General features: G+C 42.1%; 1 protein-coding gene across 6 annotated transcripts in view; it reads left to right on the top strand.

Moving 5' to 3' along the window:
* Window positions 1-18,119, top strand: part of LOC125455214 (multimerin-1-like) — a 64,820-nt gene extending 46,701 nt beyond the window's left edge. For 4 of the 6 annotated variants that reach the window (XM_048536970.2, XM_048536952.2, XM_048536935.2 and 1 more), the window contains 2 exons: window positions 3,974-4,120; window positions 9,450-13,938. In XM_048536970.2, the coding sequence (XP_048392927.2) occupies window positions 3,974-4,120; window positions 9,450-9,871 (569 nt within the window). In that variant the 3' untranslated portion in view covers window positions 9,872-13,938. Of the gene's footprint in view, window positions 1-3,973; window positions 4,121-9,449; window positions 13,939-17,744 lie in introns of those variants that run through there. The other 2 variants (XM_048536960.2, XM_048536944.2) reach the window with 2 other exon arrangements.
* Window positions 18,120-19,912: the final 1,793 nt, after the last annotated feature.

The following is a 19,912-nucleotide window of genomic DNA, read 5'->3' as shown; positions in this document are numbered from 1 at the left end:
GAAGCAAATTGTGTAGTTTCTTTATTGCAAGGAAGAGTAGAAAGGAGTCATTTATTTCCAGTAATGTCAACAACTTGCATTAATATAACACATTTAACAAAGTACCCACAGCAACATCATTAGGTCAAAATTTACACTGAGTCAACTGAGCAGACACTGGGATTGGTGACTCAAAACATAAATCCAAGTATTAAATTGAGTTTGAATGGAGCAAAGAGGTGTTTGGAAGGAAATTCCAGAGTTCTGGGCTTCAGCAAATGGCAACCTGAAGCTTTGACAGGTACAGTATAAACACAAGACATTTCTACTGCACACAATTGCAAGATATTGGTTGAATGTGCCAATACTTGTTTACCATCTACAATGTTCAGGAAAGGCTAAAGTGACATTGACTTTCTTCTGATAAAGCATGTAATCAATGCAATGAAAATTGGCTGTATTCTTCAGAGAGTAGGCAATCTGGCAATTCTACCAGATTACCACTCAGGCAGCAAAGATAAAAACCTATCAAACTGCACTTTCATTTCTCCTCGTCTGTCTGACGGCTCTGTTTGCAAATCTTTTTCATGGGGGATGGGTGGGAGTAAAAGAACATTTACCTGCTCTCAGTTCTCCCTATGAGATAGATCGACGGTCATATATCTGCCTTGAAATCACACCTACAGTGTTATTAGAAGCTGGAATTACAATGTCACTGTGTGAAGTTAGTAAAGAACTGGCCTTCCTTTGAATCCAGATGTTAGCACACTGAACCGTTGCAAGAGAGATGCTGAATAACTTCTCGATATTGCAGCAACCTCAGTACTAAAGCCTTGTCAGATTATAATTGTGGTAATAAATTGTGCCACCTGTGGCTCTCTCAATGAGAAAAGCAGCAGTGGTATACACAGTTTCCTTACAGTGTGCTCAGTATTGATCGTATCTGTACCTGGAACTGATCTGTGGAACATAAATACAAAGAATGATATGCTCAGGTGCTAGATTGTTTTCAAACTCTGTATCATTTCTGGGTCCTATCTTTGCAAAGGTCTGCAGTGCTCACTCAGGCACAATCTTCTTGGAGGCACATTCATAACTGGTTGCCTCTGCCTTCTATGTTCAGTTAAGGACAGCAGGTATGTTGTTCCAAATTTGCTTATGTTATCTTCTCAGAGGATGATAGAGGCTGGGGAGGAGAAATGGGTGGTAGTTCTTCAGGGAAGGAAGACACTTTGAGCAAAGATAGCAGTGGATTTGCTAATGATAGTACTTTAGTCCAGGAGCAATATAATGTAGAACAGCAATCGGACTCTCAAAGAAGGCAACTTGACTCTCTGTCCTTTTGTCAGCTATGGCTAATATTGCACCACTCTTGTCTTTGAATTAAAAGGTTCATGTTACACTCAAGAACCGGAGCACTGAAATTAAGGTTAAGGAGGTATTGAGGGAGTGATGGCCCTTTGGTGGTGATGCTTTTCAGACAAGATGTTGAACTAAGGCCCTGTCTGTCCTCTCAGGTGGATTTTAAAAATCTCATGGTATTAGTTTGAAGAAGAGCAAATGGTCCTTGCCAATATTCAATATCACAAAAATCTGCATGCCTGGGTTGCTATTGTACTATTTTTTGTAGGAGCTTACTACATAAAAATGGAATGCCACAATTCTTTGGTTAAGTAGTAGCTGCACGTCAACAGTACTTCATTGTTGTAAAGCACTCTGGTACACATGGAAGTAATATAAGTTGCTTTCTAAATGCCAGCCTTTCTTTCTCCTTTTCGGCTTTAGGTGTTGCAGAACTTAATGTAGTTTACTAGAAGTCAGAGTTTGGAGTTTGGATAATAAATAGGGGAAAAGCAAGATGGGGGTGTGTGAACAGTGTGATTGCTGGTGAAGGTACTCAGTCAGGCTTAAAAGATTGGAAGAGATGTAACAAGGTGGTAAGGCTTAAGAAAAGAATTTCACATAATGGCTGAAGGCAATGTCACCAATAGTTCCGCAGAAGGTATAACACTTGAGCCAGTTTCAGAAATTTAGTAAATGATGCCTTGAAGAATTTTGTAAATAGGAACATGATTATTCCCTGTAATAACCTGATTTACAGCACACAGCCTACCATTCAGCCCAACTCACTTGCTTTGGAAGTTCCATTCCACATAAGCCTCTTCCCACTTTAATTACCTCTAAAACCAGGTTTTCCCTATCAATAAAATGACTTTTCAAGCATTCAGTGAAAAGCAGTAGTTTAAGCAGAGACCATAGATGACTATGGGCAGATTTTATAACAATTCATTCCTAAGTCTGAATATTGTTTGTAAGGTCTGAGTTCATTGGCTAACCATAGCTGCTCTTAAATGCTAGTAGTGAGCCTTCCCCTTGAGCTGCTCATGGTTAACTGTGACTGAGCAGTTTCCAGGGCTGTTATTACTCAAACACAATGGTGTAAATTGACTCACACAGTAGGTGAATATTAGTGACGCAGTCAGGTATTTGCAAAAGTCTGTTAGCTTTGTGATGTTGCCACAGAAAGGGGGTGGGGCTGCAACAAGTCAAGAAACAAGAGGTCATGGACCTAGGATGCATGGTTGGTTATTTCAGACTGGGATACGGAAAAGTTTATTAATTCACATGGTGCTAAATCTATGGAATCCTGAACAATAGAAGGCTGTGGATGTCGCTGAATATAATTGAGAAAGAAAGAAATAAGTTTGTAGAAGCTAAAGGTGCGAAGGGGTTTGGGGAAAGACAGCAAGTATGGTGTTGAAATAGGGGATCAGCCATGATCATGTTGAATGTCAGATCAGGCCTATTGACTCAAATTACCTACTCCTGCTCCTATTTTCTATATTTCTGTGTAAACAATGACTAATGTTCCTGTCAATCTGCGTGACGTTAGAGTATGGAAAGTTTGCAACTTAGGCGTTCAACAAAACAACAATATTTATTTGCATAATATGTGTAATATAATAAAGTGCCCCAAGGCACTTCAGAAAAGCTTCACCAAACAAAATTTGACAGCAAGCCACATATTAAAGAGATAATGGATAGGTGTCAAAAGCATGGTAATCAGGATAGGAGGAAAGGAGATAAACTGCTGGTAAGATTTAGGAAGAGAATTTCAGAGTGTTAGGATGAGAAAGATTCTACATTGGAGGAGCTCATAGATCACAGAGATTAGCTGAGCAGATTATAGAAATAGGGAGGGATGGCTCTGTAAGTTGAAGAGCTGGATGAACACAGCAGGTCAGGCAGCATCAGAGGAGCAGGGAAGCTGACGTTTCGGATCTGGACGCTTCTTCAGAAAAGGGGATAGTTCTGTCATTGGATTTGGATGTAAGCATGAAAATTTCAAAAGTAAAGAGTGGATGCGCATAGGGGTTGCTGCACATCAATGCTGAAAAACATCAAAGTTGCAAGGTTGAACTTGAAATAATCTTTTTCACACACTTGCTAACAGCTACACCGTGCTATCATTATTGACTAAAGTCTCCCAGGGTGGTATGGTGGCTCAGTGGTTAGCACTGCTGCCTCACAGTGCCAGGAACCCAGGTTCGGTTCCAGCCTCAGGCAACTGTCTGTGTGGAGTTTGTATATTCTCCCCATGTCTGCATGGGTGTGCTCCAGTTTCCTTCCACAGTCTGAGGGTATGCAGGCTGGGTGAATTGGCTGTGCTAAATTCCCCGTAGGGATGTGTAGATTAGGTGGGATGCTCCAAGGTTTGGTGTAAACTTGTTGGGCCTAAGGACCTGTTTCCACACTGTAGGGATTCTATTCTATCCACAGCACACAAAGCCAGTGAGTACATAGTAACAACAGGAGCTGATAATTGGCAGATTCAATGAACTTGATGGCTATTTCAGAAGACAAGATTCATGCAGTCAGACAAATGCATATCTTTTTGAGGTGACTGAACGTTCCCAAAATGTCCTTGTGCAGAAGAGAGAGTACTGTAGAATTCTCACAATTTTCAATTGACTCTTGGCATCTGTATTTGCAGTAGAATCCACCAGCTGTACCAGTAGACCATGCCAGAATGGTGGAACATGTATTAACCAAAGAAAAGGCTTTGTCTGTGCTTGTCGTCCCCCATTTGGTGGTCCCAGCTGTGATGAAAAGCTACTGAATGAAAATGCCTTGAAGACAGGTGAGATTCTTTAATTTTGTCTCTGTGTATTTGCTCCTGTACAGTGAACAAGGCTTGGTCTGACAGAGAAAGCAACAGTTTTAACAGATGAAATATCCAAGTAAATTGTTCAAAATGAGCTCTTTCTTCCGCTCCCCTGTGTCCCCCCACCCTCACCGGTAGTACAGTGAGCTGTTGCATCAATAGAACCCATTAATGAGATCAATAAATTGAGATCTGGAAACGTAACCTTAGAATAATAGATAATCCATTTAGGACTGAGATGTGATACAATTTCTTCACTCAGAAGAAGGTGAATATTTAGTGTTCTCCACCCCAGGGGGCCGTGAGCATGTTCAAGACAGAAAAATGTAGCGTTCTAGGTTTCAAAGACATGCGGGGATATGGAGTAAATGTGGGAAATTGGCACTGACGTAGGTCAGTCAAGATCTTGATGAATGGCAATAGATACCCAAGGGGCTGAACAGCCTGTTCCTTCTCCAATTTCCCATATTCTAATGCCTTTGTGTGATTTCAATAAGACGACTGTTTCAGTGCAAAAGCATTATAGCACAGTCAAAACTTCTAGCATTACAAACTGATTACATCACTGTGGGCGTAGCTCAGCTAGGGTTTGGTTTTGTCTGTAGAATATGCACAAAATTTTAATCATACAAATAATTCCTAAAGGTCCTAAAGCAAAATATTCAAGGCATTCAACTCAGTTAGTGACATTGACATTGCTGGTTCTGAGCTTCTCCAGTTTCTGTATTTATTTTCAGATTATCTCTTGCCATCCCTTCCAAAAAGAAACATTCAGTAACTTAACATCTACCAGTTCTTGTCAAAAGGCATCTCCTTGTTGATTGTGTCCTGAAGCATGCATAGTGTCAAGATACCTTACTATGGGTAGGCTGAGTAATTAGGCCTCAAATGTACCTCGGCTGGAATGGTGATAGAACCCCATGCTCTTGGTATTATTTTGATTCACGTGCTAACTGCCACCCCTTGACCCACTTATTGAATTTCCTGTCACTATTGCTTTCCCAAACTCACTACCTCCCAGCACAGGTGATACACTCTGAGTAACATGAACTTGGCACCTGGCTGCTTCACAGAGGAACCATCGCTGTCACCAGAATTCAGAACTGAAACAATTTGAGGATTTTCCACATTGCTCCATTTTAAATCAGAATACGTGCACCATCATCTCAACATTGAGGACCGTAAGTTGGCACGATGGTTCAGTGGTTCACACTGCTGCCTCACAGCAGCAGGGATCCAGGTTTGATTCCAGTCTGAGCCACTTGTCTGTGTGGAGTTTGCATGTTCTCCCTGCGTCTGCACAGATTTCCTTTGGGTGCTTCAGTTCCCTCTCATAGTCCAAAGATGTGTAGGCTAAGTGGATTGGCCATGGGCAATGCAGGGTTACAAGGATAGGGTAGAGGGTGGGTCTGGGTGGGATGCTCTTCAAAGGGTCGATGCACACTCAATAAGCTGAATAGTCTTATTCCACACTGTAGGGAATTCTATGATTCTATGACTGTGTACTATTCAGATTTGAAAAAATAGGATTCCTTGAAAATTTGGACAGCATGAATACTCAACGAATGTACTCAATTATATATGAAAAGAGATCCTAAGCCCAGAATTGCTCAGGACCAGATTCCATCAAATGATACAAATCTTCTTCAGACTCTTGGGAGAAATATGTTGTTTGGATTCAAGGTGTTAGCTCAGAGCTGTAGACAACAGTGGCCCATGTATTTCTTGATAGTCACTAACCTGTCACAAACATCTTACATAAGAAAGAAATGCTTGCATTTGTTGACAGTCTCTAAACTGAATGCATCTTAAAGTGCGTTACTTCTGGGGTGCAGTCACTGTATGGCAACAAATATTGCAGTTGATTTACAAGCTAAGGTGCCACAAACAACAAGAGATAAATGACCCCGTTTATCTGTATTGGTTATATTGATTGAAGGATGAGTGGCTTTCAGGTCACAGGGACAAATCCCAACTTTTCAATGAGAACCATGGGATCATTTATGTTTCCCTAAGCAAGTACAGAGAGTTCAAGTTTAGCATTTCATTCAGAAAAAAACAGTAATCCTTCCATACTTCACTGAAGTGTCAACACAGATTAGATACTTAAATCCTGGAGTGATAGTTAAACTCAACCTTCCAAACTGGAAGCTGGAATTCTGTCAAGGACCAAACCAAAAACATTACCTCCCAGTCTTATACTTTTAAACAAAACATATTTTATGAACAGAGATAATGGGAACTGCAGATGCTGGAGATTCCAAGATAATAAAATGTGAGGCTGGATGAACACAGCAGGCCAAGCAGCATCTCAGGAGCACAAAAGCTGACGTTTCGGGCCTAGACCCTTCATCAGAGAGGGGGATGGGGGGAGGGAACTGGAATAAATAGGGAGAGAGGGGGAGGCGGACCGAAGAAGGAGAGTAAAGAAGATAGGTGGAGAGGAGAGTATAGGTGGGGAGGTAGGGAGGGGATAGGTCAGTCCAGGGAAGACGGACAGGTCAAGGAGGTGGGATGAGGTTAGTAGGTAGCTGGGGGTGCGGCTTGGGGTGGGAGGAAGGGATGGGTGAGAGGAAGAACCGGTTAGGGAGGCAGAGACAGGTTGGACTGGTTTTGGGATGCAGTGGGTGGGGGGGAAGAGCTGGGCTGGTTGTGTGGTGCAGTGGGGGGAGGGGATGAACTGGGCTGGTTTAGGGATGTAGTAGGGGAAGGGGAGATTTTGAAACTGGTGAAGTCCACATTGATACCATATGGCTGCAGGGTTGCCAGGCGGAATATGAGTTGCTGTTCCTGCAACCTTCGGGTGGCATCATTGTGGCAGTGCAGGAGGCCCATGATGGACATGTCATCAAGAGAATGTGGTATACTGCATCCACTGTACCCGGTGCGGCTTCCTCTACATTGGGGAAACCAAGCGGAGGCTTGGGGACCGCTTTGCAGAACACCTCCGCTCAGTTCGCAACAAACAACTGCACCTCCCAGTCGCAAACCATTTCCACTCCCCCTCCCATTCTCTTGATGACATGTCCATCATGGGCCTCCTGCACTGCCACAATGATGCCACCCGAAGGTTGCAGGAACAGCAACTCATATTCCGCCTGGGAACGCTGCAGCCATATGGTATCAATGTGGACTTCACCAGTTTCAAAATCTCCCCTTCCCCTACTGCATCCCTAAACCAGACCAGTTCATCCCCTCCCCCCACTGCACCACACAACCAGCCCAGCTTTTCCCCCCCACCCACTGCATCCCAAAACCAGTCCAACCTGTCTCTACCTCCCTAACCGGTTCTTCCTCTCACCCATCCCTTCCTCCCACCCCAAGCCGCACCCCCAGCTACCTACTAACCTCATCCCACCTCCTTGACCTGTCCGTCTTCCCTGGACTGACCTATCCCCTCCCTACCTCCCCACCTACACTCTCTCCACCTATCTTCTTTACTCTCCATCTTCGGTCCGCCTCCCCCTCTCTCCCTATTTATTCCAGTTCCCTCCCCCCATCCCCCTCTCTGATGAAGGGTCTAGGCCCGAAACGTCAGCTTTTGTGCTCCTGAGATGCTGCTTGGCCTGCTGTGTTCATCCAGCCTCACATTTTATTATATTTTATGAACATATGATTTAGGAGTCAAAGTAGACCATTCATCCCATTAGTGTGGATGATCTGTTTGTGTTTCAAATTCTACATTTCCAGTTACTCTTTAAGAAAACTAGGAACTGTGGATGCTGGAGATCTGAAACAAAAACCATGAAAATGATTGAGAAACACAACAGGTCTGGCAGCATCTGTAGAGATAAAACAGAGTTAATATTTCCAGTCTAGTGACGCTTCTTCAGAACACTTCTATACCTATAGAAACTCTTGTTGTTTGTTTTTATATTTTGAGCTAGCTTCCTTTCATAATTTAACTTCTTCCATATGATTCATTTTTTTGTACTTCTCTGACATCTTTTATATTCTAACCATTCATCTGATCTGCCGTTCACCTTTGTATATTTACCTGCTTTTATCGCTTTAGTTAGCAGTGGATGATGAGTCCTCCCTTTGAAATTTTTCTTTGCTGTAATATCATACTTGTTGAATCATCCTTTAAATGACTGCCATTACTTTTCTGTTAATTTATCTTCTAGCCCAATACTAGTTAATAATTAAGCTTCCATCACAACATAGTTGCCCTTATTTATGTTTAAAATAACTGTCTTAGTCCCTGAATGTAAAATTCAATCATATGTGGATAAATTGGTAGCATTCTTTGTGATGACATCACTTCCAACATTTGTCAAAAGAAACTAAATGAATTATTTCATCTTAACTTAGTCAAAGGACTAAGCCATGTTTACAGGCTGATTCTTTAAATGAAATGATACATGGAAATGTCCAAAACAGGCTGATTCTGTGCCAAGTAAGATTCAGGCCATATTCCAAAGCTGAGATACTCATTTGGATATAGTGTAACAGAAAATATCAAATCTGGATTTTCTTACCCCTTTAAAGTTGGAGTCACAAGAAAGAGCAAAGTCTTCTTCTGCAATTCACCTTTTTACTGGTATTATAATGTTTCTCTCATATAACAGAGAGGTGTTGAGGTTTTGAGGCAAAGAGTTTGGTTAAGATTAACATCTGGCTCAATTCCAGCAAAGTTTCCACCCATGACAACGTTTGGTGGCTATCTATTGTATCGTACATAAAAGAAATAGCATGCATATACAGAATGATACATAAACTCTGAGAAACCAAGAGTAAGTAACTGAAATATTTTTGTATTTTGCATGAAATATACATTCTTTCCTTTCACAGTCTAGTGGCAGCAATTATGCTGCTCACAATGATTAAATTCCCCTTTAACCATGGTACCTTTAATAAATTCAGTATTTTGATTTAGAACACTAAAATTGCTGAAGTAAAATTTCAATGGAATTTACAGCGCAGAATCTGCCCATTAGACCAACTGACCCAAGCAGCATTTATCCTCCACAAGAACCTCCTCTCGTCTCTCTCCCTCTAAATCTTTCAGCCTCCCTTTCTACTCGTTACTCCCTCTTGTCTTTTGCAAGCTTTCCTTAAAAGGCAACTTTTACATTCATCTCAACTATTCCATGTGATAGTGAAAGCCACATTCTAACCATGATTAGAAGAAGTTCCTTCTGAATTCCCTATTGGAAATATTATTGATTATCAGAACTAATGTTTGCTCTTTTTAACAGGTTAATATGATAATAGCAGCAGATAATGAAACATTCAATGACTCGGGCACAATTTTACTCATTATCAAACTAATCATCTGATTTTCCTTTGAATCCTTTGTTAGATTTTTCAAAAGGATCCTACAGATATGCTCCGATGGTGACATTCTTTGTAGCACACACCTATGAGATGAAAAAACCCGGTCCAATCAAGTTTAACCATCTCTATGTCAACTATGGTGCTGGCTATGCGCCTGGAAGTGGAAAGTTTTTGATTCCTTACCTTGGTGTGTATGTTTTTGAATACAGTATTGAGACTTCCAGCTCAAACTTGTCTGGATACCTGGTGGTGGATGGAGTAGATAAACTTGCCTTTCAGTCTAAAGATATGAACAGTGACGGCTCTGCCAGCAGAGTTGTGACAGGGGACGCAATGCTGGAACTGAACTATGGGCAAAGAGTTTGGTTAAGATTAACATCTGGCTCAATTCCAGCAAAGTTTCCACCCATGACAACGTTTGGTGGCTATCTATTGTATCGTACATAAAAGAAATAGCATGCATATACAGAATGATACATAAACTCTGAGAATCCAATAAAACAGACGCAAGGAGCATCTTGTTCTACTGGATTTCTAAAGTGACATTGTAACATACCTCTCTTGTTAGAGGAGAATCCAAATCTATTGGTAATAGTCAATGTTAATTTTTTAATCCTTCCTGTGCCCTGAGCAAGAATTGATGGCACCAGAAACTGAACAGCATTTATTAATACCTTAATTGAACCTGTGTCCACCATACTTCCACACCCTAACTACTTACTGGGTTAAAAAGCTTATTCTTGCTCATTTTGAAAATTGGTTTAAATCTGGTTCTTATCCTTTTAGGAGCAGGAACTGTTTCTCCTTATCCACTCTATTAAGCAAGCTCATGATTTTGAAAGCCTCAATCAGATCTTTTCTTTGCCTCCTTCTTCTCCAAGAACAGTCACAACTTCTTCAATCCATCCTCAAAACTGAAACTTCTCAAGCTTGGAACCATTCTTGTAAATTCTTTTCTGCACTTTCTCCAATGCATTCTCATCCTTTTGATAACTTGGTTCTCAGAATTGTACACAATTAACCCTCATTTGCGCAATGTCTCCTGTAACATAACCATTGGAGTCCAGGCATCAATCTGGGGTGAATCTATACTGCACTTACTCCAAGGCAGACATTGTATCTGTTATAATGTGCCATGCCCAGAATTGCTCACAGTGATTCCGAGTGTGGTCTAAACAGAGCCTTGCTTGGTGAAAACCAAACTGGGAGAATAAATAGCATTTCAGCTGACCCACCATTATGGTAACTGCTGAGGTTAAGTGCACACTGATTGATCACCTCTTGAGGCTGTTGGAAAACCAAAGTATATTGCCGAGATATTGGATTGAAACCATTGATTGTTGACCATGCTGATTCCCGGTGAAAATTCCTTGTGTTGAAAGCTTCACACTGGAATATCATCCTGCACTCCTCCCAGGAAGCGGTGAAAGACATAAAACTAAGAGGAAAGGCAAGAGGTTACTGTGCCTGTTGTCTTCCCACCTTCATTGCAACTTTATCAGCAGTGATACAGATGACAGACAGCCTGCCCATCCTTAGGCCAGTCAAGACTCGTTTGGCCATTTAAGGCCCACTTAAGAACCTCTTCCTGGATCTGGAAGTGAAATACCAGCGGCTGATGGATTCTTCAGCACTGGAGAAGCTACCTCGTAAAGGTACATAGCCTCCCTGAGGACATGAGGATGATCGGGAGAGTACTCCATGGTGGGGTATCCTGTGGACCACAGAGGCCTCACTGTACCCATCTGCTGGAAAAGACTGCCCAGGCTGGAAGAAAACCTCTGACCTTACAATCAGTTCCAACCTCACTTCAAGCCTGTGGCCATAACCTTCCTGGATCTGTACAATTGACCCTAGCAAGCCCTGTCCCCACTAACCTGTGGTCCAGGATTCCTACTTTGTGGCTTCTCTGGACGCAGCTTACAGTCCCCACAGTACTCACTATTCCTGATGACGATGTTGAGACTATGAGGCTCCTGCTGGTGGTTCCTGGGACATCTTTCCTGAGAATTGTAAAAGCCAATTGTGGCTTCCAGGACTGACAGAGATGGGCTTGTCCCTGCCTTATGGCTGCTTGATGGGACACCACTTGTGCATAAAAAACAGGCCATTGTTATTGATCATCAGTAGTGGAGCTTTCTGTTCTGATGTTCTTCAACCTTTACTGTATGGATATTGTGGACTACAAATGGACTAATTCAAATTGAAGACTATGTGATTGAACGTTGTAACATTTCCAATCACAAAATAATCAGATCTGGAGTAAACATCATGAAAGAAAATTTGTGAAGTGGATTTTGCCATCAAAGGAGCCAACCTTGCCATTGGACTGGATTTAGGTTATGGCATCACCAGGTTTTGTCTAAAGTAACACACGCTTGGGTAAAGCATTGTGCTTGCATCAAATGGGCTTGAGTTCATTTTTATCTCAAACTATTTCATTGATAAGAATAAAAAAAGAGTGCTGCCTCATCCAAACAAATGTGGAAATGTTGGAGTAAAATTTGTCCAGGAATCCACGCAAACCAGGCAAAAGTGAAGTGGCAGTTCCGGAAACATTTTTCTCAATTTTCACTTCTGTTGGATTGATATGAGCAAAGCTGATAAGATTACTGGATATGTCAGATTTCAGACTGGAATCTGGCTCAATAGCTTGCATATTGCTTCTAAGTTTGAACAAGGTGGTCTTTCACTGAAACACCAAATCGCTATGCAGCTGGTTTGGCTTTAACAATAAAACATAAGTTTATTTCCTAAAAGCAATTAAGATAAAATAGAATTAACTAAATTATTTGAATATAATGCAAATATAAGGATTTAGACACACCCAGTTAAGTACAATTCCATTAATTCCAAAAGCTCTGCCAGAGACAATTCCCTTCTCTTTCATAACATTAGACTTTAATTTAATTGTGGCTAATTGTGGCTTCTATTCCCCATCTTGATGATTTGACAGCCTCTTCCTGGACCCTTCAAACAACTGAGCTTAGACTTTCTTAGTTTTAATTAATCCCTTCAGGGTTATAATTAAACACTTCTGTAACTTTCAAATTAAACTACTTATACTGAGGACATCTATTTCTTAAGCATTCTAAACCACCTCCTTCCATCACAAGCAACTGTTTACACATGTAGCTTCAGCTAGGTCTTTTAGAAAGTCTCCAAACTAAAACCCAAAAGCTTTTTTTTGGCAAGTTTCGGGAGTTTTCATAATTAAAAAGAAAAAATAACAATCTTTGACCTTCAAAACTGAAAACCTAATGTATAACTGTTAACTCTATTCATAAAAACTGTCCTAATGGAAACTCTTTTGACACAACAAAACCTCCCTGATATACTTTTTTTTAAATTAAATCACCATGACTCCAGAGATACTTACAAATTAATCATTAAATCCACTTCAGGCACTTAGATCAAAACCCACATGCCACAAGTTTAGATTCAAGCTCTAAAATAAATGACATTAAAATATAAATAAGTCTAACTTCTTACATCATAGAATTCAAAAGAAAGCTGAGACTATTATTCTTGCACCAAAGAAGATTGAGGGGAAGTTTGGTTACAGTGTATTCAATTTCAAATTGGTTTAGGCAAGGTAGAAAAGGAAGAGCTGTTCCTGTGAACAATTGTACAAGGACCAGGGAAGAAAGAGTTGAGGTTTCAAGCATGAGATGCAGTGGGATGTGTGGAAGAAATTCCTTTATACTACAGGTGGTAATGACCTGCACCTCACTGCTTAAGAAGGCTGTGAATATAGAAGCGATCAATGATGTCAAAGTGAAATCTTGTTGAAAGCTTAAAGGTATTGAGAAAAGTTTTCTACATATAATTTTGATTAAGTTTTGAAGGAGCAAGTTCTCCTTCTATAGACACTTGGCGCAAGAAAGAAGGGGGATTGTCAATGATGATGGAAGAGATGTAAAGGGATGTAAACTAAAGTTTGAAAGGGAGAGAACAGGTTCCCTCTATGGTTTTATGGCTTACTGACTCCTAAATAAACTGGGAGAAAACACCATCCCTCCACAGATGCTACCAGACCTGCTGAGTTTCTCCAGCACTCTCTGTTTGTCAGAGAAGAAATGATGGATGTATGGTGGTACAGTGTCAGTCTGGCTAGAGTGACAGTCCTGGAATTTCCTAGTGAAAAAAGCAACCCAAACTTGCTCTTTCATCATATTCCTCCCACTCCTTGACAATTGGCATATACAACCTTTACAAACCATCAAAATCTGTCCTCACTTTCAATTCCTCACTCAAAAAATGACTGTTTTCTCCTACTTTACTCAAAAGTCAACACCTTATAAAATCTGGGACTGTTATAAAACCTGTCTTTATTCAACCAATATCTGTAGTGAATCACACTAAGCAATCTTAATTTACAGATGAATCCTCAGGACATTGTGCGCAGTTACAAAAAAATCAATCTTATGATTTCAATCCAAAGCAATCTCACTGTAGCACTAATTCAACATCTACAGACAACAGTTGCTTATTGTTTGATAGATAATAAAATGTGAGGCTGGATGAACACAGCAGGCCAAGCAGCATCTCAGGAGCACAAAAGCTGACGTTTCGGGCCTAGACCCTTCATCAGAGAGGGGGATGGGGGGAGGGAACTGGAATAAATAGGGAGAGAGGGGGAGGCGGACCGAAGATGGAGAGTAAAGAAGATAGGTGGAGAGGGTGTAGGTGGGGAGGTAGGGAGGGGATAGGTCAGTCCAGGGAAGACGGACAGGTCAAGGAGGTGGGATGAGGTTAGTAGGTAGCTGGGGGTGCGGCTTGGGGTGGGAGGAAGGGATGGGTGAGAGGAAGAACCGGTTAGGGAGGTAGAGACAGGTTGGACTGGTTTTGGGATGCAGTGGGTGGGGGGGAAGAGCTGGGCTGGTTGTGTGGTGCAGTGGGGGGAGGGGATGAACTGGGCTGGTTGAGGGATGCAGTGGGGGAAGGGGAGATTTTGAAACTGGTGAAGTCCACATTGATACCATATGGCTGCAGGGTTCCCAGGCGGAATATGAGTTGCTGTTCCTGCAACCTTCGGGTGGCATCATTGTGGCAGTGCAGGAGGCCCATGATGGACATGTCATCAAGAGAATGGGAGGGGGAGTGGAAATGGTTTGCGACTGGGAGGTGCAGTTGTTTGTTGCGAACTGAGCGGAGGTGTTCTGCAAAGCGGTCCCCAAGCCTCCGCTTGGTTTCCCCAATGTAGAGAAAGCCGCACCGGGTACAGTGGATGCAGTATACCACATTGGCAGATGTGCAGGTGAACCTCTGCTTAATGTGGAATGTCATCTTGGGGCCTGGGATGGGGGTGAGGGAGGAGGTGTGGGGACAAGTGTAGCATTTCCTGCGGTGGCAGGGGAAGGTGCCGGGTGTGGTGGGGTTGGAGGGCAGTGTGGAGCGAACAAGGGAGTCACGGAGAGAGTGGTCTCTCCGGAAAGCAGACAGGGGTGGGGATGGAAAAATGTCTTGGGTGGTGGGGTCGGATTGTAAATGGCGGAAGTGTCGGAGGATAATGCGTTGTATCTTGTGGCATACTGCATCCACTGTACCCAGTGCGGCTTTCTCTACATTGGGGAAACCAAGCGGAGGCTTGGGGACCGCTTTGCAGAACACCTCCGCTCAGTTCGCAACAAACAACTGCACCTCCCAGTCGCAAACCATTTCCACTCTCCCTCCCATTCTCTTGATGACATGTCCATCATGGGCCTCCTGCACTGCCACAATGATGCCACCCGAAGGTTGCAGGAACAGCAACTCATATTCCGCCTGGGAACCCTGCAGCCATATGGTATCAATGTGGACTTCACCAGTTTCAAAATCTCCCCTTCCCCCACTGCATCCCTCAACCAGCCCAGTTCATCCCCTCCCCCCACTGCACCACACAACCAGCCCAGCTCTTCCCCCCCACCCACTGCATCCCAAAACCAGTCCAACCTGTCTCTGCCTCCCTAACCGGTTCTTCCTCTCACCCATCCCTTCCTCCCACCCCAAGCCGCACCCCCAGCTACCTACTAACCTCATCCCACCTCCTTGACCTGTCCGTCTTCCCTGGACTGACCTATCCCCTCCCTACCTCCCCACCTACACCCTCTCCACCTATCTTCTTTACTCTCCATCTTCGGTCCGCCTCCCCCTCTCTCCCTATTTATTCCAGTTCCCTCCCCCCATCCCCCTCTCTGATGAAGGGTCTAGGCCCGAAACGTCAGCTTTTGTGCTCCTGAGATGCTGCTTGGCCTGCTGTGTTCATCCAGCCTCACATTTTATTATCTTGGAATCTCCAGCATCTGCAGTTCCCATTATCTCAGTTGCTTATTGTTGCTGTCCTTGGTCCCAATTCATCCCTTTAGAAGTGGCCAAAAATGTTATTTCCTTTGCTTGAGGTGAAATTCCTCTTTGAATGACAAATGAGAAATTGTGTCTTGCTTGCTGTAATTAGTTAAATCACAAAAAAATGGACAGCTCCCATTTCCTTTCAGATTGATTAGATATTTGACTTTTCACTAAGAAATCCTATGGAATGAAAAATTATATTCTATTCATAAGCAAGAAAATCAGCCAAGTTGCCATTCTTCAATCCTAAAATGACAGTGAAGAATTTATTCCTTCTTTCACAGAATGGAGGCATCACTGGCAAGGCCAGCATTTCTTGCCATCCCTAACTGCCCCTGAAATGAATGGCTTGTTAGGGCATTTCAGAGGGCAGTTAGGAGTCATTTACATTACTATGGGCCTCAAATCTTATAGAAAACCCCATGAAAAGTCAAATGATTTCCTTCTTTAAAGATGAATTTTTAAAATAATTACTGCTATTTTGATTGCCTCCATAATTGAGATAAATTTCTATTTCCAGATCTATTTACCAAATTTAGATCCCATTACACTGTGGTGAAGTTTAAATAGATGCCTCTTATGAGTCCAGTGGTATTATTAGTACAATACCTACACAACTCCTTTCACAATACCTGGAAACTCTAAGTCAATGAAATACTTTTGAAATGAGTTCCTTTTTATTCATTCATGGGATGTGGGCATCACTGGCTGGGCACAGCATTTATTGCAAATCCTCATTGCTCTTGAGAAGATGGTGATGAGCAGCCGTCCTAAACCGCTGCAGTTCATGTGTTGTCAACCCACAGTGTTGTGTTGTGAGGGAGGGAATTTTAGAATTTTGATCCAATGACAATGAATGAACAGCAATATATTCCAAATCAGGAGGCTGAATAGCTTGGAGGGGAACATGCAGGTGGTAGAAATCCTATGCATCTGCTACCCTTGTCCTTCTAGATGGAAGTGATTGTGGGTTTCGAAGGTGTGGTCTTAGGATCTTCTGGTAGTTACCATGTCATATGAGAATGATGTGATCAACCCATTATTTCTATACTGGTAATGTGAAAATAAGATTGCCAACTTCTGCACTGGTTCCAAATATTTTTGATGCTTATTTTCAGTGATGCTAATCGAGGATTATATAATGGTCAGGACAGCAGAGAGAACTTGCCTTTATCAGTCGAAATATAGATTATAAAAGTAGGGAGATTATGTTGGAACTGTATAGAGCTTTGGTTATGCCAAATCTGGATAATTGTGTGTATTTCTGTTCTCCACATTATAAGAACGATATGATTGCAATGGAGGGTGTGAAGAGTTTCACCAGGATGTTGCTTGGGATGTTGCACCTTCTCGATGAAAAGAGGCTGGATAAGCTTGGATTTTTTCTGTTGGAACATAGCAGGTTGAAAGGAGACTATTCAAGGATGTGGGCTTAATGCTGGAAGCTGGGCAGCACAGTCGCTCAGTAGTTAGCACTGCTGCCTCCTAGTTCCAGGGACCCAGGCTCAATTCCAGCCTCAGTGACTGTCTGTGTGGAGTTTGCACATTCTCCCCGTGTCTGTGTCGGTTTCCTCCCACAGTCCTAAGATGTGCTGTGTAGGTGGACTGGCCATGTTAAATTGCCCATAGTGCCCTGGGATGTCTAGGTTAGGTGGATTAGACACAGGAAATTAGGGGAATGAATCTGGGTGGGATGCTCTTCAGAGAGGTGGTGTGGACTTGTTGGACTGGATGGCCTGATTTCACCTGTAGGGATTCTATTCTAAAACAGATTTAATATAGCTTCGGTGGTACAGACTTGATGGGCCACATGGTCTCTTCTGTATTGTCTGATTCTAACTCACTGTGTTTCTACAGAATAGTGCTGTTGGATCTTTCTAATGCACCTGCAAGGGCAGATAGGAGTCTCAGATTTTTGCCCCATGTCAAAATGAGATCATGAGACTATAAAGATCAGTATAGTCATGCATACTTTTTCTTCTTTCTGCAGTACTGATGACAAACACACGGAAATTTAATGTCCCGATGCAACCTCTTACAGGTTAGACAGCTCTTGATAGAGACTTCGTTTACATGAACATAACTTTGAATAACAACTGAAGGTGTTTAGGTCGGAATATAGAAATAACATAGCCTTTCCTCAACCCCCGCTTGTAATTATTCTTACTGCATAAGTGGCAGCTGCACTGCAGGAGACTGATGAATGAGTGAACTTAAAAGCTACGGATACCTGAATATTTTATTTAATGTTATCAGTCATAAATTTTGTATGCAAAGCTCTGGCATGTAAATGCTGCATTTTTTACAATGTAACTCTGTTGTGTCAGTTCGGAGCAGATATCATGATTTCAACAATACAATAAAACATGTCTAATTAATGGCTGATATAGTCTCCTTTGTGTTCATGTTGTATGTTAATATAAGTTTGCATGAGATAATTATAATAACTTCAACAAGGATTTGAACCATTGTCTCATGTTATGCTACCATACGCCAGTGAAACATTGCAGCGTTGGTTTAATGTGGCACCTATATCACTGTACAGTAATGCTGTTGAATGCAGACACAATGCTTCACAAGGTGTCGAATTTCAGCTGTTCATGCTGACAGGGTCAGCTACTCCCTCATGCTACTTCGGCAATGTCTCTACATCTCATAGCCCCCAGCTACAAAACACAGCAGAAACGGCTGTAGGTTATTCAAACAACCTTGCAGATGGGAACAAAACAAAATATGGGATAAAATGGGAGATTTTACATTTTAGCAACTGGTGAAAGAAGCTTATCAGTCCCATTCTCACCACCACATGTGCCTTTGTCAGGGTGTCACTGCTTGTGGATGTTGCCTACCAGTGACAGTGACAAGGACCACCTCCCAAATTGAGGATGATGCCCGCTCCGCATTATCAGGCTTTATCTGACTGAACAAATTCATCCTTGACCTGTCAATAGTGGCACATTTGGCAGGATGTCCAATGGTGTATTCAGCTCAGGATTTGCTTGCTTTTCTTTTCTTTCTTGTGGCCATTCAGCCTTTTCCTTAAGACATTACAACTCAAAGTGTGATGCAACCTGATGGACAGGATGATGCCATTTTGAATGATGGGGAGAAAACTCATCCCAGCCGTTAAGGTCAACGTTGTCGCACTTGAAAGAGAGCTTCACATTGCCTTTGGAGTGTTTTTCTTTCTCCTTTTTAAAGTTGAGAGAATAGGACCTGGTAATGGAGTCAGCTTTTAGCCATCGACACCGATTTTGCAGGAGATTTGGCCTGAACACTAATGGAGCTAGCTTCAAGAAGCACATTGGTGTTTGTTTCATGGTCCTCCTGTTGCATTTGGAGGATGTGCTGGAGGCATTGTGAATAACATTTCCCTGGTGCTATTATGTGTGACTAATATACAGTATTGCTTTGCCTACAAAGGATTTTTTTGACTTGTTGACAATCACTCAATCTGTGGTTCGTATAAGGCTGAACCGACCCAGCTGATCAGGTACTGGATCTCTTTGTCACCACTGACTTTCTGAAGGAGGTATCTGTCAAGCTGTGGGAAATGCTCAAAATATTCCATATTGCTTCACCGCATATGAGAAGTAGAATATTGAGATGGCTAGGCATGGTTTGATTTATGACTTTTGTTTCGGTGATATTCTTGGTCAGACTGAGTGTCTTGTATGCAGAATTACATAGGACATAGAACAGAATTGAAGAGATTGAGAGCGGCTAGCAAATCTGATGCAGAGTGGGCAATGATCCTGCAGCAGTCATCTGCAAACTGTAGATCATGGTTTTTATTTAATGGTCAGTTTAACATTGGCAGGAAAAGACTATTACTAAAGCATTATCTATTGGGTCAGTATTTAATGCTGACATCAGAGGATATTTGACCTTTGATGATATCAAGTAGGTTTCAAGAAGTATAGGTTTAGGCCATATTTTATTATGTGGAGTCATCTCAAGTGATTCCACGTGCCATTCTATAGAATTCCTGTGTAACTGCAACAACCCTATTCTGACCCCAATCTGGAGTTCAAAAGCTTCTGTTTCAGGTCACCCACTTGAGACATTGGCCATCATTTCATCAGGAAGCAATTGCGGAACTATAATGACGTTTCTTGGACATTTAAATATTTTTTGGAGCACATTCCGCAGAAACTT

This window comes from Stegostoma tigrinum, chromosome 1 (assembly GCF_030684315.1).
Source record: "Stegostoma tigrinum isolate sSteTig4 chromosome 1, sSteTig4.hap1, whole genome shotgun sequence".
Classification (NCBI taxonomy): domain Eukaryota; kingdom Metazoa; phylum Chordata; class Chondrichthyes; order Orectolobiformes; family Stegostomatidae; genus Stegostoma; species Stegostoma tigrinum.
The sequence above is the reverse complement of the archived record's forward strand: the minus strand, read 5'-3'. Positions and strand labels throughout refer to the sequence as shown.